The sequence below is a fragment of the Lampetra planeri genome, chromosome 52, assembly GCF_965212315.1.
Source record: "Lampetra planeri chromosome 52, kcLamPlan1.2.h2, whole genome shotgun sequence".
Classification (NCBI taxonomy): domain Eukaryota; kingdom Metazoa; phylum Chordata; class Hyperoartia; order Petromyzontiformes; family Petromyzontidae; genus Lampetra; species Lampetra planeri.
Genome location: NC_136158.1, coordinates 7,590,594 through 7,617,802, shown reverse-complemented (window position 1 = coordinate 7,617,802; position 27,209 = coordinate 7,590,594). Strand labels below are relative to the sequence as shown.

Sequence of the window (27,209 nt, the reverse complement as noted above, 5' to 3'; positions counted from 1 at the left end):
ATGACAAAAAGTAATCACAATTCTCGAATTAGCGGCGTTAACGTGATGACGTCACAAAACTGTCCAATTGGGGATTGTAGCTGATGATGTCATCGCGTTAATGATATCACGTAAAAGCATGACGAAATGACGTCAGCGCGTACGAATGCTTACACCGGCGTACGTGCGCGGTGACGTCATCACGCTGTCCTGTAAATTCTGTAACGTAATGAGGTCGGCGGCTAAAATTGCAGCAGACGATTGGACCCTTCGCCGAGGCGACGTTATCACGTCCACGCCACCCATTTCTACATTCGCCAATCTCAATAGCGGGAAGTTTCCGCCCTTTACGGGAATTAAAGACAACGGAGGTTCGGGGAGACGGAGGAAGAGAGGCTCGGGGAGACTGAGGAAGAGAGACTCGGGGAGACGGTAAAGGAGACGGAGGCAGACACGAGGAGACATTGATCCCAGCCTTCATCCCACGAGCCTACAACCCGGTAAATAACAATGGACCCTAGAGCAGCCTCGGTCTGGCTCTCTGAGCCTCCGTTATTTACACTGAGCCTAATAGGAGCCTTAGTCTGGTTCTATACGCCTCAATGATTCACCCCAAATCCCGGAATCATAATTCTGGGAAAACGGATCCCTTTTCCTGTGCTCTCACATCCGCGAATTAACCCCCCTCCTTCCCCCCCCATTAAGGTTCAACATCTCTTGAGGTTATTCACTCAGCCACTCATTATTCAGTCACTCGCCCACCAACTCACTCCCACTCACCCGCTCACACGCGCATCTAATCACTCCAACTCACTTGCCCACTCACCTTAGATACCCACTCACTCACCTCTCACCCACTAATTCACTCGGCTACTCACTAACTCGCTCTCTTTCACCCTACAGGTTATAATGGTCACATGACGTCCATCTACAGCCGCCCAAAATGCATCACGCGTGGATATTAATTGTGGTCGCTATTTTACTGATGGAGACAAATTGTCAAGGTATTGGCACTCACTGCTCACACATCCACGCACCCACCCATCACTCACTAAACACCTGTCTACTCACCTCTTACCACTCACCCATTCGAACACGCACTCACCCACCTCTCAGGCGTTTACTCAGCACACAGTCACACAGAGGCACTGCTGCCCACCACCCACACGACTCATTGAGCCGCTCACTCCACTGTCTCGACTTCAGGAGTTCTTAACCTGGGGTGCATCTCGCACCCCCTGGGGATCCGAGATGCTCTTTCTGGGGGTGCGAGACATGCCGGATTTTTTAGGAGGTAAATCATCGAAACAAATTAAGCACGGGCACGTAAGTACAACTACTTTGTTTTATTTAACCCTATGTATTCATATTTTCCTTTTTTACGATTGAGAATTAAAGGGGTTGCAAGTCTGCAGTAAGTAAAGGTTAACCATTGGTCTGCTCCTTCCTCCTGTACTCTCACACACCCCAGTGTACACCCAGGGGCGCAACTCCCGATGACAACGGGGGTCTGGGTGTAGGATCCGACTGTGGGCCCCCCTCCTCTCGCCCGACTCACTTTTACTGCAATAGCTACGGATGGTTTTAACTCTGTATAGACATTTTTTTTTCTTCTTGGTTCTTTCGGTAAAGTCACGTAGAAGGGAAGTAATAAAATAATAAAAATAAAACATAATAAAACAATTCTCACGACGTTTCGGTCACAACGCAAGCAGCCGTTCTCAGGTGAAAACCAGGTCTGTCGAGGCGACAGCGTCTGAATGAAACAGCACACGTGCTTGGAGCATATATATAAGCTGGTTTGGAAGGGGGGAAAAGGGCGCCTTGACAAAAGAATATGCATATCAAGAGGAATTTAGCATATTTATGGGAAATGCAGGTATGTGATTAGTACTACTTATGCCCGTGCATTATGCAGGATTAGCAGCATCAAAGGGAGGGGATAGGGGTAGCATTAATAAAGGGAAGGAGTGTTAATAGTGTTAAGTAGTTGTTGCTGTTGTAGACGGAGGTACTCGGAGACGGAGGTGAGTTAGGGGCTTCCGCCAGGGTTTATTAACAGGTATCACTATAAGGGTTCCCTCTTCACCCCTTCCACTATCCCCGTTCCTCCAGTGACCCCGCTTACGTCACGGGGTCTCCCTTAAATACCCTCTGAGGCGAGACGTCACGTGCACTGCCCGGCGCGTGCGACCCCACGTCCCGTGATGTCACAGCACCGGACAGCGCACGCGACGCCACCACTCTCCTCTACTCCTCTACAATAGTATGTAGCTGCAGTAACTAAAACCACCACGTAAACAACTAAAGTATAAACTACATAGTATCATCAGTATACTAAATATGCTCTACAATATGCTGAGTTACTAACAGTAAGTAATACATTACAATTCTACGTCGTAAAAAATATATAATATGCTTCCATCTAAACTTTATTCTCTTACATCACACGAGTCTACACCGTACTATATACTGCCATAGACAAACCCAACATTAAATTATATACTGTATTGCTATAAACCATATCACACTGCTGTATATTGACTATACAATTACGATACTATATATTACTTTGTACATTGTATTAAGCATATAAATGTTATACTATTTGTTATTATACACTGTACCATTGACCGTCGTGTGGAAGATACTAATATATAGTATCGTAATTGTATAGTCAATATATAGCAGTGTGATATTAGGGTGGGTAGAATAATACATAGTGTAATAATACAATGTATAAGGTGGTTTATAGCAATACAGTATATAATTTAATGTTGGGTTTGTCTATGGCAGTATATAGTACGGTGTAAACTCGTGTGATGTAAGAGAATAAAGTTTAGATGGAAGCATATTATATATTTTTTACGACGTAGAATTGTAATGTATTATTACTTACTGTTAGTAACTCAGCTTATTGTAGAGTATATTTATTATACTGATGATACGATGTAGTTTATACTTTAGTTGTTTACGTGGTGGTTTTAGTTACTGCAGCTACATACTATTAACACTCCTTCCCTTTATTAATGCTACCGCTATCCCCTCCCTTTGATGCTGCTAATCCTGCATAAAGCACGGGCATAAGTAGTACTATTCACATACCTGCATTTCCCATATCCCCTCCCTTTGATGCTGCTAATCCTGCATAATGCACGGGCATAAGTAGTACTAATCACTTACCTGCATTTCCCATAAATATGCTAAATTCCTCTTGATATGCATATTCTTTTGTCAAGGCGGACTTTTCCCCCCTTCCAACCCAGCTTATATATATGCTCCAAGCATGTGTGCTGTTTCATTCAGACGCTGTCGCCTCGACAGACCTGGTTTTCACCTGAGGACGGCTGCTTGCGTTGTGGTCGAAACGTCGTGAGAATTGTTTTATTATGTGTTATTTTTATTATTTTATTACTTCCCTTCTACGTGACTTTACCGAAAGAACCAAGAAGATGAATCCCTGCAGTCACGAAAGCTTTACATCGTAAAAGAAAAATTATTTGTAGGCTATAACTGTACTGTAAGTATTATTTTAGTTGCACCGTGTATTGTGTTTAGAGGAAGACAGTCTGACAGTGACTGTTAATTAAAACAACATTTAAAGGTAACAATACTCACACATTTTTTTCGTGCCTCTTGCTTTCATGCGCATGTCAATTTAAATCATGCTGTTCAGTAACAAAACACTAGCAGTAGCGCTACTACAGTAAGTCTCCGGGTTGCAGAAGACCCGACTTACGGAAATCCGACTTTACGGAATTGCTCATGAATCATGTTACAAAAATATCATTATGGGGAAATGTGTGCGTTAGTTACGTAAGCAGAAGTAGTAAGCATCCTTCCGCGTGCGGGCATAACCACCCCTGGTGTGTTTGTTCGCCCTCCCGTAACACCTCTACATCTGTACCTTATTTAACACAATTACACGATTGCTTATGGTTTCAGCCAACAGTGATCGGAGAAGTCTAGGCCTGGCCTAATGCACGGTAAACAAACATTTGGAAGTGACTGCTTTCTGTTAAGAATTAAAATACAAATGTTTCGTGGTATTCATAGACAATTGGATAAAGTATATGTTCCATTAGTTTAATAATGGATAGTGTTAGGGTAGATATTCGATGAAATGAAAGAATCGTAGGAAGTGCAGGGCATATGTACAGCGATAGGATACGGGTAGCTATATAAAAAAGACCAAACGAACGAGTAATCGGGTAGGGGAGGCACAACTATTTCCGGATATGGGACTTTATCTTGATTTTTGGGGAACATTGTTCAGTTTCCAACATACGAAAAATTCGGATTATGGAAATATTTTTTCCTCTATAACATTGTTTTTTGGCATATATGGTTAATTATTAGAATATATTTTTTATAAAATATCTTAACATTCTTTTTTGGGGCCCCCTTGTGGCCGACTGGGCCCCCATCCGTCGCATCATGCTGCCACATACCCCCACACCATACTTGTGTAGAGGAGTATTGTGAGTAACCAATGAGGGAGCGAGCGGGTTGACAGTCAAGGATGACGTAACGTCACGGGTGGTGTAACGGGTATCTTCGGGAACAAAGGCGAGTCCGAGCTGGAGGGAGGAGCCACCCAAGGGGTTCTTAAGGGGGACCCCGTGACGAAGGCATGGTTGTCGTGGGGAGCCAGGCTAAGGATCGGCTGCAGGGGGTCTCTCCCTCCTCGTCGCGGAGCGGTGTTGGCTGAACCTCCACTCCGGGCAGACGAGTGGGAGAGCCAAGGGGATAGCCGAGGGTAGGGTCCCGTAGTATTCAGTCAGGGTCGGCTGGAAGAGAGTCTCTCTCTCTCCTCGTCGCGGAGCGGTGTTGGCTGAACTCCCGAATGGGCAGACGAGTGAGTTAAATGAGCCCAAGGGGTAGCCGAGGGTAGGACCCAAATAGTATTCAGTGTCTGGGGTAAAGGACCGAGATCGAGTGCACCTACACTGTTGTGAGCGTAGGATGTCGACTGTCACAGTGATTTAATAAACAACAGCCCTTATAGTATTCCTTGTCTCCGCGTGGTTCTACCGCATAACACTTACCCTGTGTACACCCACTCTTTGTCTTCCTGTGTACCCTCTCTCTGTGCTCTCCCTCTGTGCTCTATCTCACATCTCTTTTTCTCTCTCTCCCTTCCTTCCCTCTCTTTTTTTTCTGTCTGCTCATTTCTCTCTCCTTGGATCATCTCTCCCCACCATCTCTCTCACCCCTCACCCTGTCCCCCTCCCCATCCTCTCTCCCCTCCTTCTCTCTCCCTGTGTGCCATCAGGTTCAGATTGTGATGTGGAACCCCAAGACATCGTGGCTCCTCTGGGCGTCCCCGTCAATGCTACGTGTCTCCTCCGTGTGCCCGCCGACCCCGTATCTCTGCACTGGAAGTTGGGGAGCAAACAAATTAATTCGGAACTCTCGGTGTCCACGCGTCCTGGTACTTTGTCCGTGTCCCTGTCTGGACTGGCTTTGTCTCCTCCAAGCGGACACAATCTGCTGTGCTTCAAGGAAGACAGAATGTGCTACGGGACTGTGGTCTACGTGGGGGGTGAGTGTCTGTCTCTGTGTCCCAGTGTCTCTGTGTCCCAGTATCTCTATGTGAGTGTATATTAGTTTGAGAGTCTGGGTGTGTTTGTGTGTATCTGACTTGGGAGTGATCGGGTAGTGGTTAGCGCGCTGCGCTACAAACCCGGCGACCTGAGTTCGATTTCCGCTCACGGCCAACACCGGTGACAATTATCTGAACCGCTCCTAGGTCTCCCCTAGGTCTTTGAGTGTGTGTGTCTCATCTGTAGGTTGACTCGGGCCTCAAATGAGTACCTGGTGCGGTGTGTATACATCACCACCGGGGAGACAAAGGCGGTCGGGTGTGGTTTTGGCGACCCACCCAGCACTTGCCCCAACAGTCTTAAGGCTATACCGGGGATCTTTGACTGGCAAAACAACCCCCACCTCCTCGGCGGTTGCCAATCCTTAACTCTGTGGTGGCTGTGAGCTATGCCATTGGGGGCGGGGGAGAAGGCCGATACTAATCGGCCGTTCCACTTGTGGCGCTCGCAACCACCACAGCCAACGGGGGCTCTGGATTGGTGCGAGGGGCTGGTGACCCCTCCACCTTCAATTCAATTCCCAAAAATGAAAAAACGATCCAAACAAGCTTGTGCCGGAGACCCCAGAGGGAGTAGGCGTCTGTGACGTCTCCAAACTAAACCCTTTTTGGTGGGTACTGGAGAATTAACTCTGCATGGTTTCCTCAGTAACAGTGGGAAACGACTCTGAGTGGCCACCTGGAATGTTCGAATGCCCACTATGGAGGAGAGGCTGCCACTCCTCTGTCGGGAGCTGGACCGATACCGCCTGCACCTTTGTGTAATACAGGATAACTGGTGAGCTCGTTCTGGCTCTAATCACCTTCAGAGGTGGACAGTCCTCCACTCAGGGCAGGAAACTGTCAAACAACAGGGATTACCTCTTCTTCTGGAGGAGAGTTATGGGAAGTCCCAAGCTCCTGCGGGCTCGCATCCCCATCAACAATAGGCGAGGAATGGTGGTGGTGGCTTATGCCCCCACTAAATATGAACATCAGTGGAGGGATACAGGCAAAGCTGATGAGTCGGATATATTCTATGACCTCCTGTCCCAGGTGCTGGCTAAGGTGTTAAATAATCCTTGGAGGTCCTGGAAAGGATCATTCAACGTTGTATTTCCAGGTACGCTGAGGAAAGTTTTTGTGGGCCCCCAATGTGCTTTCAAAACGGGTCGATCCTCTACAGATCCTATATTCTCTGTTCATCTGCTACAGCAGTGGTGTAGGGAATTTCAGGAGGACCACTATTAAACATCTTTTTTTGACCACGAAGTTTGGGAAGCTTTCCAACAGCTGTACCAGAGCAATTTCCATCTGGTACAGATACGATAGAAGACTGTTGGATGTTCCAGATTGCGGTCAAGGGATGGCTCCCTATTGGTCAATCATTTTATATATGCAGATGATCTGATAATTGCTGCCCACTCTGAGGAGTTAGAGTTGCTACTGTTAAATCTGGAGCATGCTACTCAGAGATGGGGCCCTATAACCAGCCCCACAAAAGCAAAGCACCTGCCCTGGGTGTTTTATGTCCTCAAATACTCTACCCTCTCCATTCTCCATGAATGATGGGGCAGTTGAGGGGAGAGAGTTGGAGGAGTTTCCATGACTGGGCAGTGTGCTCATGACCGACTCTGCTTTGGCAGTGGAGGTCTCCGAATCAGTCGTGCGGCATCTTTTCATTGGCTGTGTAATGCTCTGTGGAGGGTACCTGGTCTATCCATACAAAGTTCCAAGTATTCTCAGCCACAGTTGTGCCCTAGCTTCTCAATGCTTGCAAAACATGGACCCCTTTCAAGGAATATGCGTGCCGGTTCGAAATGTTTAGGATGTCCAGCCTATGATTCATCCTGGGTTTAACCAGGCTGAATTTTGTGGCAGATGAGAGAGACTGCATTGGCTGGGTCATGTAGCCCTCATGCCCACCAACTAAACGAAGGCTAAAAGGGCATGGCTCGGGTTGGAAAAGACATGGACTGATGCGGTACAGGAGGATGTGTAGCTGAGTGGACTTGCCAATGACTGGCCTCTGTGATGAAGGTTTGTGAAGGACGCTACTGGGCAGTTGGAGGCATTCACCTTCCAACAAAAGTGAAGGGCAGAGGAGCGATGCTCAGAAGAACAAACAATGCCCGGCGGATAAAATGCAGTGAGGTGGCACATTGGGGACCATAGGTGCTGCATTTGCCAGTCATCTCAGTCATTCAACCCATGGCACCTGCTGGGTCTGTCCCGTGACCTGTCAGCGAGCCTTTGACACTTCACGTGATAGCCTCAATGTGCATCTAGCCTGGCACAATGTAGTGACGAATGGCAGCGGCTATGTGTGAGTGAGTATGTATGTGTGTTGACTTGGGTAAACTCAGGTTAACTTGGCCTTAAATGAGTACCTGGTGCAGTGTGTAAACATCAGCACTGGAGGAAGCAAAGGTGGCATGGTGCTAGCCACACACCCCTTATGTGCCGTGCTTGCCTTAATAGGGGCTCACTAATAGCACTTATCCCAACGGTTTGTCAAAGGCTATGCGAGGGGTATTTGTCGATGTGTAATTGAGAGGGTGTGGGTGTCTACCCATTATTCACCGTGTCTCCGTTTCTTTGTCTCAGAGCCCCCTGTGCCTCCGATGTCTGTGAGCTGTGAGACACCTGACCTCAAATCCTTGTCCTGCGTCTGGAAGCCAGGAAACCGGACTCACGTTGGAAAATTCACTCCCAATTACACCCTCACTTACAGGTGAGACAAAGCTCCCCTGTGTAGCCTTAACAGGCTGTTGGGGAAAGCACCGTTAGCGAGTAGCACCTATGGAAGCCAGCATGGCACACGAGGGGGTAGGTGGCCAACACCACACCCGGCAGCTTTTGCCTCCCCAATGGCGATGTTTACACACCGTAACAGGTACTCATTTGAAGCTGAGTCGACCTAGGGGAGGCCTAGCACCGGTCAGATAATCGTTACTGATCTTGGCCGTGAACTGGAATCGAACTCGTGTCATCGGGTTTGCAGCACATCGCGCTAACCGCTGCGCTACTACTCATATGCAGGTGAGACAGTGACAAAGATCCCCGTATAGCCTTGGCAGACTGTTGGGGCAAGTGCTGTTGGCAAGCACCTATGGAGGCCGGCACGGCACACGAGGGGGTGGGTGATTAGCACCACGCCCGGCCAACTTTATCTTCCCAGTGGCAATGTTTACAATCGCACTAGGTACGCATTTGAGGCTGAGTCGATCTACAGGTGAGACACACACTCTCGTTGTGTAATCTAAATGCCCTCAGCTGCAGTGGCATGCTGTATATGTGTTGTATGTGGTTTCCTATAAGCTCTGGGAATCGCAGTGTGACTGTGGATGCCACGGAGACCGGGAGAGTCGTGGAGCTCCTGGACCGTCTGTCCGGCTTCTCCATTACCGTGACGACGCAGAACCGGCTTGGGGTCGCTACGGAAACCGAGATGTTCCCCACGGCAACGCACGCTTGTACGCACTGAGAGAGATTCACAGACACCCTCACTGTTATAGAGAAAAAACTAAAACTTTTTTTATTTTACCAGGTAAGGCCCACTGAGCTATACAGCTCTTTTTCAGAAGCAATCTGGCTACAAATTATAGCTCAACGTAGTGGCTTATCGTACAGAAATTTATAGCAGCCAAATACTCTTCGCACATGTTTCGAAGTATGGAGGGAAAAACCAGGAGGACCCGGAGAAAAATCCACACGACCACAGGGAGAGACACGCAAACTCCAAATATACAGGTGTCAGGGTCAGGATCGAACCCAAAACCTCCTGTATATCAAGCGAGGCAGATAACAGCGCGGAGACACAGACTTACGCACTCATAGAGACTCACAGAGACCCGCACACTGTCATAGAGATATTCGCAGACACACGGACAAATTCGGTTTTCTGTAACGCAATTCCTACAGGGCCTCAAAGCGCCTTAAGTTACGGAAAAAAAGCCTGTTGTTAAAACCAGCGAGTTTTTAAGACGTGACTTAAGAAAGTATACCGGACTCATTCCCCTCACAGACCGAGGGAGGGAATTCCGTAGCCTCGTGCAGAGACAGGGGCGCTACTATGGGGGTGGGTGGGTATGCGGCAGTGCTCTGCGGCGCATCGGGGCCCAGTCGGCCACAAAGAGGCCCCGAATCAACTGATAAACAAGTACAAACATGTTAATAAAAATTCTATATATAAAAATATTACTACCATTAACCAAAACAAAATTGTTACTAATTATTATTTTTTATTTCCGAAATATACACAGCGTAAAATCTAGTAACGCAACTGCTGGTGTTTGTTGCTGAACACCAGCAGGCTGTTTTACTAACTGACATGTGCATTAACAATAACTTTAACTCTTTTATTAACACTGTCATTGTGAGACTGTGTTCCTCCAAACCCAATACACGGTGCAACTAAACTAATATGTACAGTATACTTATACATATTATTGTTATACGGGGTTAAAAACGCCCGTAGCTATTTCAGTTAAAGTGAGTGGGGAGAAAGGAGGGGGGGCACAGTCGGATCTTGCGTAGCCCCCCCTCCCTGTTGTAATAGAGACTTGCATCCCTGCGCAGACACATAGCAAGACCCACAAAGACCCCTCCAGCAGCGCTGTGGTGAGCCAGCAGCTGCAGCGCTGCGCCTTTACCTTTGTACCCACCTCTCCCCACCCCTATTCCGCAGTGCGCCCTCCTCCACCCCAGGAATTGAGGGTGGAGGGCGTGGAAGGCAGCGACCCCCCCGCGCTCAACGTGAGCTGGCTCATGACCCCCCACCTCGGCGATGTCGCGCTCAACTTTGAGGCCTGCGCCTTCATCTCCGGCAGCGACCGCCCCCTCTGTGTGAGACAAATGGGGAGAGGGAGAGATACGCAGAAAGAAAGAGAGAAGCAGAGAGGGACACGCAGAGAGAGGGACATGCAGAGAGAGGGACACGCAGAGAGAGGGATACGCAGAGAGCGAGAGACAAAGAGACACGCAGAAAAAAAGAGAGAGACGCGTAGAGAGAAAGGGACACGTGGAGAAGGAGAGAGACGCATGGAGTGAGAGAGGGAGGGATGCATGGAGAGAGAGAGGGTTGAGAGGGAGGGATGCATGTAGAGGGGTAGGGTGAGAGGGAGGGAGGGTGAGAGAGAGAGGGATGCATAGAGAGAGGGAGGGAAGCACGTCCTCGCCGCACTCTAACCGCGTGCGTGTCGCCACGTTCCAGGCGGAGCTGCCGATGAGTCCCCCGTGGGCCGAGTCCGCGCGGGGCAAGCGGCCACAGCTACTGCTGTCGCCCGTGCCTCCCTACACGGCGCTCAGCGTTCGGCTCCATGCGAGGGGCCCGGTGGCGGGGCCCAGGCAGTGGGGCCCATGGGGGGACCCCTTTGCCCTTCGCTCACCATCGGCCGGTGAGTGCCAGGCTAGATATATGATGAGGCCGGTGAGTGCCAGGCTAGATACATAATGAGGTTGGCGAGTGCCAGGCTAGGTGCACTCTGCATTCAGGGGTGCCACGGTTTGCGAGATGTTAACTCCCTCACCTAGTATACAGGAGGTCGTGGGTTCGATTCTGACACTGATGCACGTATATTTGGAGTTTGCATTTCTCTCTCCCCGTGGTTGTGTTGATTTTTCTCTGGGTCCTCCGAATCTTTACTCCACATTTAGAAACATGCCTTTAGAGTATTTGGCTCCAATAAATTTCGACATGATTATCAACTTTGTTGAGCTATAATTTTTGGCCAGGTTGCTTCTAAAAAAACAGCTGTATAGCTTCGTGGGACTTACCTGGTAAAATAAAAGTTTTAGTTTAGTTGAGAACTGTCAAGAGATTGTCTTTGTTTTCTCTTTCACAACAACAACCGCCATTTGCCACTAAGTGGTGGTGACATCACCATGCTGCTTGTCCCAGACTAGGTCTACCATAAGACCATGTGAAGTGTCTCAGACTGGCTGACAGGCGGTCATTGCACAGACCCAGGTGCCATTAGTTGACTGAGATGACTTCCAAGTGCACCACATGTGCTCACCATTATGCATACTAATTGCGTTTTAGCTACCCGGCGCTCCGCTCGTTGTTGTGAGCATCGCTGTTCCGCCCTCCTTTGTTGCTGGAGGGTGACTGCCTCCAACTGCCCATTACCGTGATTCACAAGCTTCTTCTACAGAGGCCGATCCTGACACAGCTGGTACCATTCTTCGGCAAGTCCATTCAACTCCACATCCTCTTGTACAACATAAGTCCATTCCTTTTCCAGTCTGCTGCTCCAATTTAGCCCCCTCTATCTGGTCAAACAGAATCTGCTTGGCCAAGAGATGTCTGGGCATCCAGGCTAAATGACCCAGTCAACGCAGCCTTGCCTGCCGGAGGAGCTCACTGATGGAACTGTCTCCAGATCTTTCAAGGATCTGTGAGCTTGCACAATCCAGTCCTTTCAGGGGCTGTGCGTTTTGCAAGCATATAGAAGGGAGGACATAACTGTGGCCGAGAAGACATGAAGCTTTGTATGGAGCGATGACCAGGTAGCCTCCACACAGCGTTACGGAGCCAATGAAAAGACAATGCCGCTCAACTCATTCAGAGTGAGACTTCTGTCTGGTACATAATTGGAGTTGGCCATGAATACCTGGCCAGTGAGGTATCTGGGCAAGGACATTTTTTTTATCGGCGGTTGTGTACATTACAGTGACCTCATCACTCTCCCCTCTCTCGCCAGTGCCTCTGGTGACCCCTGACCTGTGGAGGATGGTTTCCATTACAACTGCGGGTGAAAAGATGGCTGCCATCATGTGGAAAGTGCGAGATTTAAAATAAGTCTTGACCCTCACAATTAAGCGACATCAATCACGACACGGCAATTACACCGGAGAGATTTCCCCAGAGCAATTGCACCAGGCCGATTACACTGGGGCGATTACGCCAGAGCATTCGCACCAGAACAATTACACGGGGGCAATTACACCGCAGTGATTACTCTACAACTATTGCACCATAGCGATTTCACTGGAGCGATTACTCCACAGCGATTATACCGGAGCAATCATCGGGGTGATTATGCCAGATTGATTTCACCAGAGCAATTACACCAGAGAGGTTTCACCAGAGTGATCGCACCGTAACGATTACACCGGGCGATTATTTACCCACCCACTCACGTACTCAGTGGTCCATCGGCCTGGAACTCACCTACCCACTCACTCACCTACTCACACACCCACTCGCCTACTCAGCGGCCTATTGGCCTGGAATTCACTGCCACTGCACGATGTTCGAGACTCTTAACACACATTTAACGAGTTCAGTGGAAAATACAAGAAAAAACTGTTTAATACAGCTTACAAAATACGAATATTGTGCACTCGTGATAACCTCGGTTATAATAGTTGAGCGCTTATAAATGTACTTACCACGGTGATAATTTCACAGGGCTGTGAAGCTCTCTGAGAGTTGATGCTCTCTCAGCTCGATGGCTCAGTGACTTGCAGAGAGACCCACGGACTCCCGCAGGCTCGTAGGATGCGCAGTCATCCCTGATCGTAAAATGTTGGGGTTGCGCCTTGTCATCTGGAGGATGCAATGGCGCTACCCCTAACCCCAACATCCTGTGTCTTCAGGCCATCGGCGACACCGAGGCGCGTGGCAAGGTCCGGTCCTACTTGCTGTGCCTCTCGTCGGCCCCGGGGACCGATAAGGAATGCCACAAGGTTCCATCACCCCCGATGAACGGGTGGCCCCTCCCCCCGGGAGCTGCCCTCCCCGTCACCGTGACGATAACGGTGACTAACGAAGCAGGGGCGTCGCCCCCGGCGACCGTCGTCATCACCCCCAGAGACTACAGCACAGGTTCGTAATGGCCGTGCTACTGATTTCATGGTGGCTATCACCACCATCCCGTACGGACTGTCCTTCATTACCTTCAGGTTATTGTGTACTTACAAGCTGATATTATTGTAAACAGCGTTGCCTCGTTAAACTGCCCAAGCCTGTAGTAATAACCAATCCACCTGCGATTCTAATTACCAAACTGCTGACGTGTACTCTTTGGTTTTTTCGGTAAAGTCACGTATAAAGATAAAATAATAAATTAAATACTAGCATACGACGTTTCGATTGCAACACAAGCAATCATCAGGTATAAATTAAATAGAAACACAAATCTAGTATACTTAGAAATGTAATGTAATTCAACAGAGAGTCGGATAACATAACAGTCAACACCCTACTTGGTTAATTACGTTCTTCCTGAGAATGCTAAATTTGAGAGAGAGATAAAACACAGAACCAGAAACATATAGACAGACATATAAGCAGACAGATATCTCCGTGATATCTCTGTGATATCTGCCTGCTTATATGTCTGTCTATATGTCTCTGGTTCTGTGTTTTATCTCTCTCTCAAATTTAGCATTCTCAGGAAGAACGTAATCAACCTGGTAGGGTGTTGACTGTTATGTTATCCGACTCTCTGTTGTATTACATTACATTTCTAAGTATACTAGATTTGTGTTTCTATTTCATTTATACCTGATGATGATTGCTTGTGTTGCAATCGAAACGTCGTATGCTAGTATTTAATTTATTATTTTATCTTTATACGTGACTTTACCGAAAGAACCAAAGAGTAATTCCTCCAGTCACGAAAGCTCCAAATTAAGTTTGCTGACGTGTAGCTGTATGAAAATAAAATTGGATACGCGGTGACAAAATCACCGATCAGCGATCTGCCCTCTATGGTCTTTGTGAAAGCAGTGTCAGGGTGTCTTCTCGTATCGATTCTGCTCACAGTCGATCCGACAGCCACGTTTTAAAGAGAACCCATTAAACGAGGGTTATCGCTGCGTCGATTCATTGGCAAGCGATCCGTGGATCGAGTGAATCCCATTGGTTAGTACGGCGTCGTGTGAAATACCCCCTTTCTTTCGATTGGCCTGACATCTGCGCGATAGGCGATTCGCACAAAACCTTTTGCCGACATTGCGGCGCCTCCTCGACGGCCGGACCAAGGAGCTCGTTGAGGCGAGATCTCGAGCGACGCGTCGTGCGCGGTGCGTCGCTTTTCCACGTAACCGGTGTCGTTCAACGATGAGGCCAGTGGATAGATACACCCACGCGACAGCCCGCTTGGTGTCACCCTGTCAGGTGGTGCAGGACTCAAGGCTCAGAGCTCCCTTGGCCCTGTGACCCTGCGCGGTGGTCTCGCCCACGGCCACAGATTGCGATGTGAGGAAGCCTCCGAATGACATAAACACTACCCTCTTTGTCTCCCTCGGTCTCACAGAATCTGTTCTGGCGGAGAGAATTGTGGGAACATCGTCATCATCGCCATCGTCATTTTCATCGCCATCACTGGTGCTATCATGGCCACCGCACCCATCGCCGTGCGGCCTGGTGGTGCAGTGGTCGATTGCCACGGAGTCCGAAGGTCATCCTTGTTCGGTTGCTATCGGCAACATCAGCAGACACAACAACATCATGAGCAGAACCTACTGGAAGAGAATCAGACCAAATTCTACCAGGGCAACACTTAACGCAGGTAAGAGGCTATATGGCAAAACCCGGGATGTTCATGATAGCCGTGTCAGGTTCAGAATGGTTCAAGGGGACCATACGTTACAAGGTGTAGTGACATCAGGAATGTCACTATATAGTGCCGGCTCAGAAGGGTCGTGCCGTTCGATGTTCCTACGCCGTGGACAGCACCCTGTGGGGTGGCTGTGTGTAATATCAGCCCTGGCGGGGCTTGGCGAGCACTGGGATAGTGCGGGCACCACGCACAGTATGTGGTGGGGGCTCCCCCGAGGGGGAGGGGGTGAGTGTCAGCCCAGGGGTAGGGTTGCCCTGGGCCATGGCACCCTGGTTGACCCCATAGACACATGATCCTGAATGTCCATACAGGGGGCCCCAGGTGGGGGGACTCGGGGGTGATCACGTGTCCAGAGAGAGCTCTTGAGAAGGATGGAGAGGGAACGAGAATGTTCGGGAAGGCGTGCGGGGCCGAGGGCGGAGCGGCCCCGACTGGAGAGGGATATAAGGCGGGTCCCTGAGAGGGACCAGGGTCACTGCATTCTACAAGCTGAAAGCTCAACACCTACAAGCTGGAAGCTCTGTGTCTCAAGCTGAAGCTCTCCGTCTTACGAGGCAACCACGTGGTCGGAGACCCGAGTGAGGGATCGACCCTTGGTAGCAGTTAACTCGCTGTAGTCTAGTAAATGGGCAGTTACCCCTTTGTGTGTTGCCTCTAAAAGGAACAACGTCTGTGACTCAGTTGGACCCACTACACAGGTATCCCTCGATTTACAAATGCTCAGTTTACGAAATTTCAACACTAAGGTAATTGACAAATTATGGATAGAAAATCGAATTTCCATGTTGAAATTTAACGATGACATCACCTTCCACAGTCATTCCAGCATGCAGGTCTTTTTGGTGAGTTCCCTAAAAAGGTTATTTATTTATTTGCTTACAATTAATTATTATTCAATCGTTTTTATATTCATGTTCTCTGTTTTTGTTTAAACCGTGATATCAGTGGTGTGTATATTTTGGTTAGGAGTTGGAGTAACTGTCCGAAACACATCCCTCATGTTTAGTATTAAATGAATGGGAAAATCCGTTCTCATTTACCATATTTTGTTTTATGCTTTTTTTTGGAAGATCGCATCCCTTTCATAAATCGAGAGATGCCTGTATTTTGTATTCCTGTGTTTTTGTCTCTGTTTAACCCCATCCCTGTGCGTGCGTGTTTGTGTGTAAGGACATAGTCTCATCATCACTGAGCTTGTTCGACAGGCGAGGCTGCGTTGGCTGGGTCACATTGCTCACATGCCCAGCCACCGCATGCCCAAGCAGCGTCTGTTTGGCCGGATAGAGGGAGTTAAATGGGTGCGGCATGGGATAGAGAAGAGATGGAGCTGTTGCGGTAGAGAAGGATGTGGAGCCAAGTGGACTTGCCGATGACTGGTACCAGCGGTGTCAAGATCAGCCTATGTGGAGAAGGCTCGTGAAGGACACTACTGGGCAGTTGGAGGCAGTCCCTCTCCATTAACAAAAGAAGGCAGAGGCGTGAGGCTCACAACAATGAGCGGAACGGCAGGCGGATAGAACGCAGCAAGTTGTCAGTGGGGGGCACAGGTGGTGCATCTGCCAGTCATCTGTCAGTCAACCCAAACACCTGGGTCTGTTCCATGACCTCCTGCTAGCAGCGAGCCTTCAACAGTTCAAGTGGCCTCAAAGTGCACTTAGCCTGGCACAAGCACCGTGGTGACGTCACCATCACTTAGTGGCGAACGACAGCTGTTGTGTTTGTGTGTGTGTCTGTCTCTGCGCAGAGGACGAGGTGGAGTCGTACGTTCGCTATGCCGTGTGTGTGTACGCTTGTGCGCACAACGAGTTCACGCTCATCAAGGCTGCCCGTGCATACCTACAGGAGGGCAGTGAGTACACAAGTTTGTGTGTGTACACGAGTGTGTGTGTGTGTACACGAGTGTGTGTGTGTGTACACGTGGGGAACGGTAGCGCAGCGGTTAGCACGCTGCTCTACGAACCCAATGACCCGAGTTCGATTCCCGCTCACGGTCAACACCAGCGACGATTATCTGAACCAGTCCTGGGCCTCCCCTAGGTTGACTCGCCCTCAAATGAGTACCTGATGCGGTGTGTGTAAACATCGCCACTGGAGAGACGAAGGTGGCCGGGCGTGGTTCTGGCCATCCATCTCCTTGGAGTGCAGTGCCGGCCTTCATAGGTGCTCGGTAACAGCACTTGCTTCAACAGTCTGTTAAGTTATACGGGGGATGTTTGTGTTTATGCCTCGGAAATATGGTGCACCACCTGTGCATCTGCCAGTCATCCCTCGCTGCTGACCTCTGGTCAGAAAGCGAGCCTTCAACAGTTCATATGTCCTCAAAGTACACGTAGCCTGGCGCAAGTGATGTTGCCACTTAATGGCAAATAGCGGCTGTTGTCTAAATATGTCTGTTTCCATATGCTTCTCTCTCAGTGTCCTTGTCTCGGTGTCTCTCTCCCTGCATCTCACCGTCTCACTTTCTCACTGTGTGCCCGTGTCTTTCTGCATCTTTTTTTCTCTGCGTTGCTCTGTCTGTCCCCGCGGCTCTCCTCGCAGCTCTGCCCACATCTCTTCCTGTGTCTCTCCCCGCATCCCCACAGCCCCTGTAGGTACCCCGGCTATCTCCGTGACCGATGTCTCTGAGCAGTCGGTGACTCTGAGCTGGGAGCCGGTCCCAGTGCTTGAGCTGCGGGGCTTCCTCACTGAGTACCGGCTCACCTGGAATGGGGACAGAGGTGAGTCCCACTCACCGCTTTTCACCACTACTCACCACTCACCCATAAACCAATACAAACACAAAGTTCTCATGTGGTAAGTGCTGTTATCGAGCACCTGTGATGGCTGGTACAGCACACGAGGGGGTGGGTAGTCAGCACCATGTCCGGCTGCCTTTGTCACTCTAGTGCCAATATTTACACACCGTTCCAGGTACTCATTTGAGGCTTAGTCGACTTAAGAGAGAACCAGGACCGATTCAGATTATTGTGCCTACTGTTGGCCGTGAGAGGAAATCGAACTCTGGTCGCCGGGTTCGTAGCGCAATGTGCTAACCACTGTACCACCGCTCCCCACTAACTCACACGTGCGCTAACGCGGCTAAGCATGTGTAGTGCCATAAGAGGGGAAGGGCTGCTGGGGGCTCTGCAATCCTAGGCAGATAATCCCACGGCGCCAGGCGCTAGGATCCCAGGCAACCCAGACGCTTAAGCCCCTTGGCGCCACCAACGGGGGGGGCTGTGTGTGCTCTGTGGGATATCTGGGGGCACACACAACCCCACCCCTCGTTGGGGACGAGGCATAAAAGGGCAGCTCCCTGGCTGATCGGGGCCAGTCGCAGCTCAAGACCCAAGACCAGCCAGCTTAGGACCCTGGACCGCCTCGTCCCGCTTGTCCTTGTAAGGGCCGGGACGCTGTGAGGGCCAGTGGTGGGACTCTGGAACTCCCGGCTCTACGTCCTTGTAAGGGCGAGTTCCGAGGAAGCCAGAGTCCAGACCCGCACCTTGGCTGGGTTTGGTCAGATAGCCTCCCCTAGGGTAATTGTAGCCGGAGGACCCCAGAGCGTAGCCAGAGTAGTGTATCTAGGCTGTGTACCTAGGCTGTGTACCTAGGCTGTAACAGAGTATCAGGACTGAATGGAGTGTTGTATTGTAATAAAGAAGTTACCTCTACAAGTGTCTCCGGAACCCATTACACATGTAACCTGGACACTATTCCCTGCAGCAGCTTAAACGGTCGACAGAACACTGAGTGTGTAGTCTCTTTCGAGTCCCCGTGTCTCTGAGTACCCGCGTTGTCTCATGTCTCTCAGTGTCCGCGTTTTCCTCGTGTCTCTTGAGTGCCTGCATTGTCCCTGTGTCTCCTAGTGCCCATGTTGTCCCCGTTTCTCTGAGTGCCCATGTTGTCTCCGTGTCTCTGAGTGCCCGCATTGTCTCCATGTCTCTGAGTGCCCGTGTTGTCTCCGTGAGTGCCCGCGTTGTCTCCGTGTCTCTGAGTGCCCGCGTTGTTTTCGTGTCTCTTAGTGCCCGCGTTGTCTCCGTGTCTCTGAGTGTCCGCGTTCTTTCTGTATCTCTTGAATGCCCATGTTGTCTCCGTGTCTCTTAGTGGCCGTGTTGTCTCCATGTCTCTGAGTACCCGCGTTGTTTCCATGTCTCTGAGTGCCCATGTTGTCTCCGTGTCTCTTAGTGCCCATGTTGTCTCCATGTCTCTGAGTGCCCGTGTTGTCTCCGTGTCTCTTAGTGCCCGTATTGTCTCCATGTCTCTGAGTGCCCACGTTGTCTCCGTGTCTCTTAGTGCCCGCGTTGTTTCCGTGTCTCTTAGTGCCCGTGTTGTCTCCATGTCTCTGAGTGCCCGCGTTGTCTCCGTGTCTCTTAGTGCCCGCGTCGTCTCCGTGTCTCTGAGTGCACGCGTTGTCTCCGTGTCTCTTGAGTGCCCATGTCTCCGTGTCTCTTGAGTGCCCTTGTTGTCTCCATGTCTCTTGAGTGCCCGTGTTTCCGTATCTCTGAGTGTCCATGTTGTCCCTGTCTCTGCATGCCAGTGTTGTCTCTGTGTCTGAGTGCCCGCATTGTCTCCGTGTCTCTGAATGCCCGCGTTGTCTCCATGTCTCCAAATGCCCGTGTTGTCCCCATGACTCTTGAGTGCCCACGTTGTTCCCGTGTCTCCGAGTGCCCACGTTGTCCCCGTGTCTCCGAGTGCCCGCGTTGTCCCCGTGTCTCTTAGTGCCCGCGTTGTTTCCGTGTCTCTTGAGTGCCCGTGTCCCCGTGTCTCTTGAGTTCCCGTGTTGTCCCCGTATCTCTGCGTGTCCTTCCTTGTTGTCCCCGTATCTCTGAATGCCCGTGTTGTCTCCGTGTCTCTGAATGCCCGCTTTGTCTCTGTGTCTTTGAGTGCCTGCGTTATCTCCGTGTCTCTGAGTGTCTGCGTTGTCCCCCTGTCTCAGGCATTCTCCGCTCGATCTCCGTGCCGGACGCGGCTCTGCGCGTCCTCACAGTGTGGCAACTCTCCCCTAGAACCCAGTACTGGTTCACAATGGCTGCCCTCACAGCACAGGGAGCAGGGCCAGAGGGGGATCCTCGCCCGATCCTCACCAAAGACTCCTGTAAGGACTCACCCACCCATCCACTCACCTAATCACTCACCCACCCACTCACCTACTCACCCCCCACTCACTCACTCTCCCACCAACTCACTCACCCACCCACTTACTCACCCATGCACTCACTCATCCACCCACTCACTTATCCACTTGCTCACTCACTGACTCGCCTGATCTATGCGGCTTTGTGAGCTGGGTTCTTGTATGTACATACTTTGAACTTTTTCACACCGTACGTAGCCAGCCGTTCTAATCAGAGTGCGGGTAGCATGGTTGGCTCCGTCCGGTGAACCCCTCGTGATAGTTGATTCTCTTCATCCCCTATGGGACATAAGGCCGCAATGAGTTTCCTCCACTTATTCCTGTCCTTGGCAACTTGTTGAGCCTCACCCCAAGAGAGGTTGATTGCTGCTGCCAGCTCGTCTTTCAAGGTCTCACGCCAGGTGGTCTTGGGTCTCGGGTTACCTTTTGTCTGGTGGTGTCCATCTCAGGGCTATTTATCGTTATACGGTCCCTGGTTCAGAATGGACCAGGGATCATATAACGGATGTCATCTCCAGCAAGACGTCATGCAGCAAACATCGCCAGTGTGGCTTGGGTTTCTCAACGCCGCTCCTCCTGCTGCTCTTCCGCCCTTTGCTGAGAAAACAAATCATTAGGAGCACATGCCCACTACGTTCCAGCTGGTTTTTTCTGGCTCTGGTGCTGGGTGGTGGAGCGTTCCAGCACTGATTGACGTTTCACCGACATGACGACCTGACCCAAACGGAAACCGGTCACGAGTCCTCTAGTTTCTCACCCACTTGCTCGCTAACCAGTGTACTCACTCGTGCTTACACGCCCACCCGCTGGCTCGCTTACACGCAAAGACACAAACAATTGTGCACTCATGTACTCGCAACACATGCGGTGTTTGCGTGCGTGTGTTTCTTACCAAGGGTCTGTGTGTCTCCCTGCGTCTGTGTCTCTCCCTGTTTCCCCATGTCTCTCTGTGTCTCCCCGTGTGTGTCTGTGTCTTCCCTTGTCTCCATATCTCTCTGTCTCACCCATGTCTCCTCGTCTCCCTGTCTTCCCGTGTCTCAGCAGTCGATCCTGCTAGGATCATTGTCCCTGTTTGCCTCAGTATCACCGTAGGCATCATCCTCGCCATTATTTTATGCTTTCATAGACAGAGGTGAGTGCTATGTGTGCACCTCACTCACCCGTTCATTCACTCACCCACTCATTCCCCCACTCACCCACTTACCCACACACTTGGTGATGATGCTGTTGATGTCGGCTATGTTAATGATGATAATGATGTCGATAATTATGTTGTTGATGATGATGATATTGTTGATGGTGTTAGGTTGAAGAATGCGTTTTGGCAACCAATCCCCAGTCTCTTCAACTTAGCCTGGCTAAGGGAGTTGGTGGAGGTGAGAATAAGCACACAGACACCCACACAGACACGCACACACCTCCTCCTTGTGTCTCTCTCACCAAGTCTCCATTTCCCTTCCCTATTCTCCCTGGGCAATCCTCGTCCTCCCCATGTCTCCCTCTTCTCCCCGTGTTTCCCTCTGACTTCCCATGTCTCCTCCGATCACCCCCATGTCGCTCTTCTCCAATGCGTCTCACTACTCCCCCCCCCCCACCCCCCACCATGTCTCCGTGTGTCTCAGACGAAGACAAGGCCTGTCTCCTTGTCTCCTCCCATGTCGCCGTGCTTCACGGACGTGGACCCATGCTCCCTGGAGATCGTGTCTTCCTACCCACAATCCCCCGTGTCTCCCGTGTCCTCCTGTGTCTACGGGTATAAGTTGGAAGAGACACAGGAAGACACAGAGACACTGGTAGACACGGACACACGCGGCAGAGACACGGAGATGCACGCGGGAGACACGGAGACGCGCACGGGAGACATGGGCGTCCTCTACTCAATAATTTCTCGAGACAGCACGACTCCTGCTATCGGTGAGGTTCATAATGGCCGTGCCAGGGGGTTCATAATGGCCATGTCAGGGGGTTCATAATGGCCGTGTCAGGGGGTTCATAATGGCCGTGTCAGGGGGTTCATGATGGCCGTGTCAGGGGGTTCATAATGGCCATGTCAGGGGGTTCATAATGGTCGTCTCAGGGGGTTCATAATGGCCGTGTCAGGGGGTTCATAATGGTCGTGTCAGGGGGTTCATAATGGTCGTGTCAGGGGGTTCATAATGGTCATCTCAGGGGGTTCATAATGGCCGCGTCAGGGGGTTCATAATGGTCGTGTCAGGGGGTTCATAATGGTCGTGTCAGGGGGTTCATAATGGCCGTGTCAAGGGGTTCATAATGGCTGTGTCAAGGGGTTCATAATGGCCGTGTCAGGGAGTTCATAATGGTCGTGTCAAGGGGTTCATAATGGCCGTGTCAGGGTGTTCATAATGGCCGTGTCAGGGGGTTCATGATGGCCGTGTCGGGGTTCATAATGGCCGCGTCAGGGGGTTCATAATGGTCGTGTCAAGGGGTTCATAATGGCCGTGTCAGGGGGTTCATGATGGCCGTGTCGGGGTTCATAATGGCCGCGTCAGGGGGTTCATAATGGTCGTGTCAGGGGGTTCATAATGGCCGTGTCGGGGTTCATAATGGCCGCGTCAGGGGGTTCATAATGGTCGTGTCAGGGGGTTCATAATGGTCGTGTCAGGGGGTTCATAATGGTCGTGTCAGGGGGTTCATAATGGCCCCGTCAGGGGGTTCATAATGGTCGTGTCAAGGGGTTCATAATGGCCGTGTCAGGGGGTTCATGATGGCCGTGTCAGGGTTCATAATGGCCGCGTCAGGGGGTTCATAATGGTCGTGTCAGGGGGTTCATAATGGTCGTGTCAGGGGGTTCATAATGGTCGTATCAGGGGGTTCATAATGGCCGCGTCAGGGAGTTCATAATGGCCGCGTCAGGGGGTTCATAATGGTCGTGTCAAGGGGTTCATAATGGCCGTGTCAGGGGGTTCATGATGGCCGTGTCGGGGTTCATAATGGCCGCGTCAGGGGGTTCATAATGGTCGTGTCAGGGGGTTCATAATGGTCGTGTCAGGGGGTTCATAATGGTCGTGTCAGGGGGTTCATAATGGCCGCGTCAGGGGGTTCATAATGGCCGTGTCAGGGGGTTCATAATGGTCGTGTCAGGGGGTTCATAATGGCCGCGTCAGGGGGTTCATAATGGCCGCGTCAGGGTGTTCATAATGGCCGCGTCAGGGGGTTCATAATGGCCGCGTCAGGGGGTTCATAATGGCCGCGTCAGGGGGTTCATAATGGTCGTGTCAGGGGGTTCATAATGGCCGTGTCAGGGGGTTCATAATGGCCGTGTCAGGGGGTTCATAATGGCCGTGTCAGGGGGTTCATAATGGCCGTGTCAGGGGGTTCATAATGGCCGTGTCAGGGGGTTCATAATGGCCGTGTCAGGGGGTTCATAATGGTCGTGTCAGGGGGTTCATAATGGCCGTGTCAGGGGGTTCATAATGGCCGTGTCAGGGGGTTCATAATGGCCGTGTCAGGGGGTTCATAATGGCCGTGTCAGGGGGTTCATAATGATTGTGTCACCGGGCTCATAATGGACGTGCCAGAGGCTTCATAATTGGCATTTCTCTCTCGGGGTGTTCACAATGGTCATGTGAGGATTTGCATCGTCTGCCTATGTCTTTCCCCTCACAGGAGGTGGTGGGAGTGAGGTGTTGGAGGAGGAGAGAGAGCAGAGCGATGGATTCACTGCTGACCCCACCTGCCTCCCCGTGTCGAGCTACCTGCCCCAGAGAACGTCTTCCTGATACACACAAAGACATAGATCCCCTGTGTAGCGTTCAACAGACTCTTGGGACAAGTGCTGTTAAGGAACACCTATATGATATACAAAAAACAAAGACACACGTACACACATAGATACTACAACAACAAAAGCGGATATTAGCCACCAAGTGGCGGTGATGTCACCAATGTCGCTTGTGCCAGGCTAGGTCTATCTTCGCTGACAAGAGGTCATGGCACAGACCCAGGTGCCATAGGTTGACTGACTGTGATGGCTGGCAGATGCACCAACTCTATCAATTTACTGCGGTTTATCCGCCCGGCGCTTTGCTTGTTGTGAGCGTCGCTGCTTTGTGCTCCATTACTGTTGGAGGGCGACTGCCTCCAACTCCCCAGCAGCGTCCTTTACAAACCTCCACAGAGGCCGATCTTGACATTGCTGGTAGCGGTCATCGGCATGTCCAATCAACTCCACATCCTTCTTTACCACATCAGTCCATCTCTTTACTAGGCTGTGCCTATTTATCCCCTTTGATCTGGCCAAACAGAAGTTGCTTGGGAAAGCGATGGCTAGGCCATGTGGGCTACATGACCCAGTCAACGCAGTCTTTCCTGCCGGAGGAGTTCACAGATGGGACTGTGTCCAGATCTTTTAAGGATATCTGACCTTGCACAATCCAGTCTCGTTAAACCCAGCATGGTTCATAGGCAGGGCAACGTGAATGTTTTAAAGTGGTGTTCCTTTAAAGGGCTCACCGTTTTGCAAGCCTAGAGAAGAGAGGGAATAACTGTGGCTGAAAAGACCCGGAATTACTCTGGAGCGACAGGCCAGGTAGCTTCCACGCAGCATTACGCAGCTGATGAAAAGATAATGCTGCTTGACTGATTCGAAGTGAGACCTCCACTGCCAAACAAGAGCATTGAACGATAGAAAAAATACCCATGCAGGTGCTTAGTTTTTTGGGGGGCTGGTGATAAGGCCCCATCTCTTAGTGGCTCACTCCAGATTCAGAAGTAGTGTCTCTAACTCCATCTCAGTGGGCAGCAATCACCAGATCATCAGCATACGTAACATGGTTGGCCAATAGGGAGCCATCCCTTGATTGGGCATTGATCATTGTATCTGTACCAAATCTAAATTCCATTGGTACAGTTTCTCGAACGACATGGTAAAAGAAGATGGTAAATAGTGTAGGGACCGGAGGACAATCCTGGCGCACCCCAAGGTGAACAGGGAATGGCTCAAACTCCCAGCCACGCAGCTTTACCTGGGCCTACCCGCCATCATGAAGTTCCTTAATGATTGTGAGCAGAGGGTCAGGAACTCCAAAAGAACGGAGAATTATCCAGAGCCCTGGCCTATTGATGGTATAAATGGCCTTGACCAAGACAAAGAGCCCCCTTATAGCCTTAAAATAATGTTTGGGCGAGTGCTGTTAGTGAGCACCTATGAAGGCCAGAATGGCACATGAGGGGGTGATGTGGCCAGCACCATGCTCGGCTGCCTTTGTCTCCCTAGTGGCGATGTTTACACATTGATCCGGGTACTCATTAAAGGTTAAGTCGACCTAGGGGAGGCCCATGACCAGTTCAGATAATCATCACTGGTGTTGGCCGTAAGCGGGAATCGAACCGAGGTCACCAGGTTCGTAGCGCAGCACACTAACGACTACACTACCGCTCCCCAATAAACACCCAAAGATGCGCACATGAACACACGTAGCCAAACACTCCAGTATTATTGTTGTTTACCCAGGAAAGCCTTAACGAGTCTCGAGACTCTTATTAGGAGGCTCCGACGTTGCTGTTGCGTGCCAATACCAGTAGAGTCATTTTCAGGTAATGTTTCAGTATTGGGATGTGGTTTTGACCAATCCTGGTTACACTGCTCGCGTGTGTTTAGCTATGGGAGGAAAGCAAAGAACCCGGAGGAATCCCATGCAGGGCCACGGTTATCGTATGGAGACGGTCTTTGTTAGTGAACATATAAGAAGGTGGTGTGGCTAACACCATGTCCAGTCGCCTTCGCCTCCGCGGTGCTGATCTTTACATGCCGCACCAGGCGCTCATTTAATGCTGTTGACCTAGGGAGGACCAGGACCGCTTCAGATATTTGTCGTTGATTTTAGCCGTGATCGGGAAGCGAACTCAGATGACAGGGTTCATCGTGCAGCGCGTTAACCACTGTGCCACCGCTTGCACCAACACACGTACTTGTACAAAGACAAAAGGTCTGCCGTGTTACCTACACAGACTGTTGGAGCAGTCTGTGTAGGTAACACTCAGACATAACAGATCTTTAGATTAAAAATACACCAGACAGTCCGGATGTTTACTATTCACTCATTGTTTCATTATGAGTATAGGTTTTGTCTTGCTAATACTGCACAGGTCAAAACGTTACTGGAATAGCTCTTTTATTTAACCACGCACACGGAGAAACCCATGGACTCGCACAGAGACCCAATCTCACCCCGTTTTGGCCTTGTATTGAAAGTTCACAATAAAATATTTATATGAGAACGTCTTTGTCGAGGCTTTCACAGTGGCTCATGGTGGGCGGACCGGGTACATCATGGGGTCACTCCATTATCAACGTTGTGGAGCGCGGCAGGACCCTCCTGAAGAAGAGTCTCGAGACTCAGCGGAGATTTTCCCCGGCAATTCCCCAATTCGCCGCGGCTGCGTTCGGGTCGCCGCCATTACGGTGTCTGCATTCTCGTTTTGCGTCGCAACAAGAAGGGCCTCGCCTAAAACATCGGACAGTCCACCAAAGCGAGCCTGATTGAGACACCCGCGTGTCAAAACCGGTCCACAGTTTTGCTCGCGTAGAATCACCGCTGCCCCAGGGACTCCCGTCGCTTGCCGACCGCTCTCTTCGCGGTTTGACGAAACCTCGAACCATCCATCAGCCGTTACAGATTCCACGGGGCGGAGACGGGTGTCTTGTACCTCTGCCTCTGTGTGCTGTGCGTCTGCCTCTCTGTGTGCTGTGCGTCTGCCTCTCTGTGTGCTGTGCGTCTGCCTCTGCAGGACCGTCCATGGGGGGGGGGGGGGGTGAGGGGCCCGCTGCAATAGTTGTTGTGTGGGCCCCCCGACGCCTGCACATTAAAGCAGAAGTATTACATCTGACACCTGGGCGGTCGCCCCGATTCGCCGACTGTACCCGCGGGACGGTTCTCTCTGTGCTATGTCTACTCGGTGTCTCTGTGTGTGTCTACACGGTGTCTCTGCTATATCT

The 27,209-nt window shown here is 50.6% G+C and overlaps 1 protein-coding gene across 3 annotated transcripts; it reads left to right on the top strand.

The window, feature by feature from the left end:
• The first annotated feature begins 192 nt into the window (after positions 1-192).
• Positions 193-26,491, top strand: LOC144734676 (leukemia inhibitory factor receptor-like). Of its 3 annotated transcripts, none has more exons than XM_078616971.1 (17): positions 193-411; positions 883-983; positions 5,255-5,524; positions 8,171-8,297; positions 8,885-9,039; positions 10,254-10,411; positions 10,779-10,962; positions 12,271-12,350; positions 13,169-13,397; positions 14,833-15,087; positions 16,883-16,987; positions 17,721-17,855; positions 20,054-20,212; positions 21,293-21,383; positions 21,558-21,627; positions 21,874-22,165; positions 23,879-26,491. In XM_078616971.1, the coding sequence occupies exons 2-17, from the start codon at positions 923-925 to the stop codon at positions 23,989-23,991; spliced, it is 2,484 nt and encodes an 827-aa protein (XP_078473097.1). In that variant the 5' UTR covers positions 193-411; positions 883-922; the 3' UTR covers positions 23,992-26,491. The 3 variants fall into 3 exon arrangements, with proteins under 3 accessions (XP_078473097.1, XP_078473098.1, XP_078473096.1); XM_078616972.1 differs by having other exon boundaries at positions 193-479; positions 21,296-21,383; XM_078616970.1 differs by having other exon boundaries at positions 193-479.
• The last annotated feature ends 718 nt before the right edge of the window (positions 26,492-27,209 follow it).

Excerpts from the sequence above, each read along its gene's own strand:
- LOC144734676 (XM_078616971.1), top strand. The coding sequence starts at position 923 with ATGCATCACGCGTGGATATTAATTGTGGTCGCTATTTTACTGATGGAG. Across the intron at positions 15,088-16,882 it reads CAGGGCAACACTTAACGCAG|AGGACGAGGTGGAGTCGTAC; the intron begins GTAAGAGGCTAT and ends GTCTCTGCGCAG. Across the intron at positions 17,856-20,053 it reads CACCTGGAATGGGGACAGAG|GCATTCTCCGCTCGATCTCC; the intron begins GTGAGTCCCACT and ends CCCCTGTCTCAG.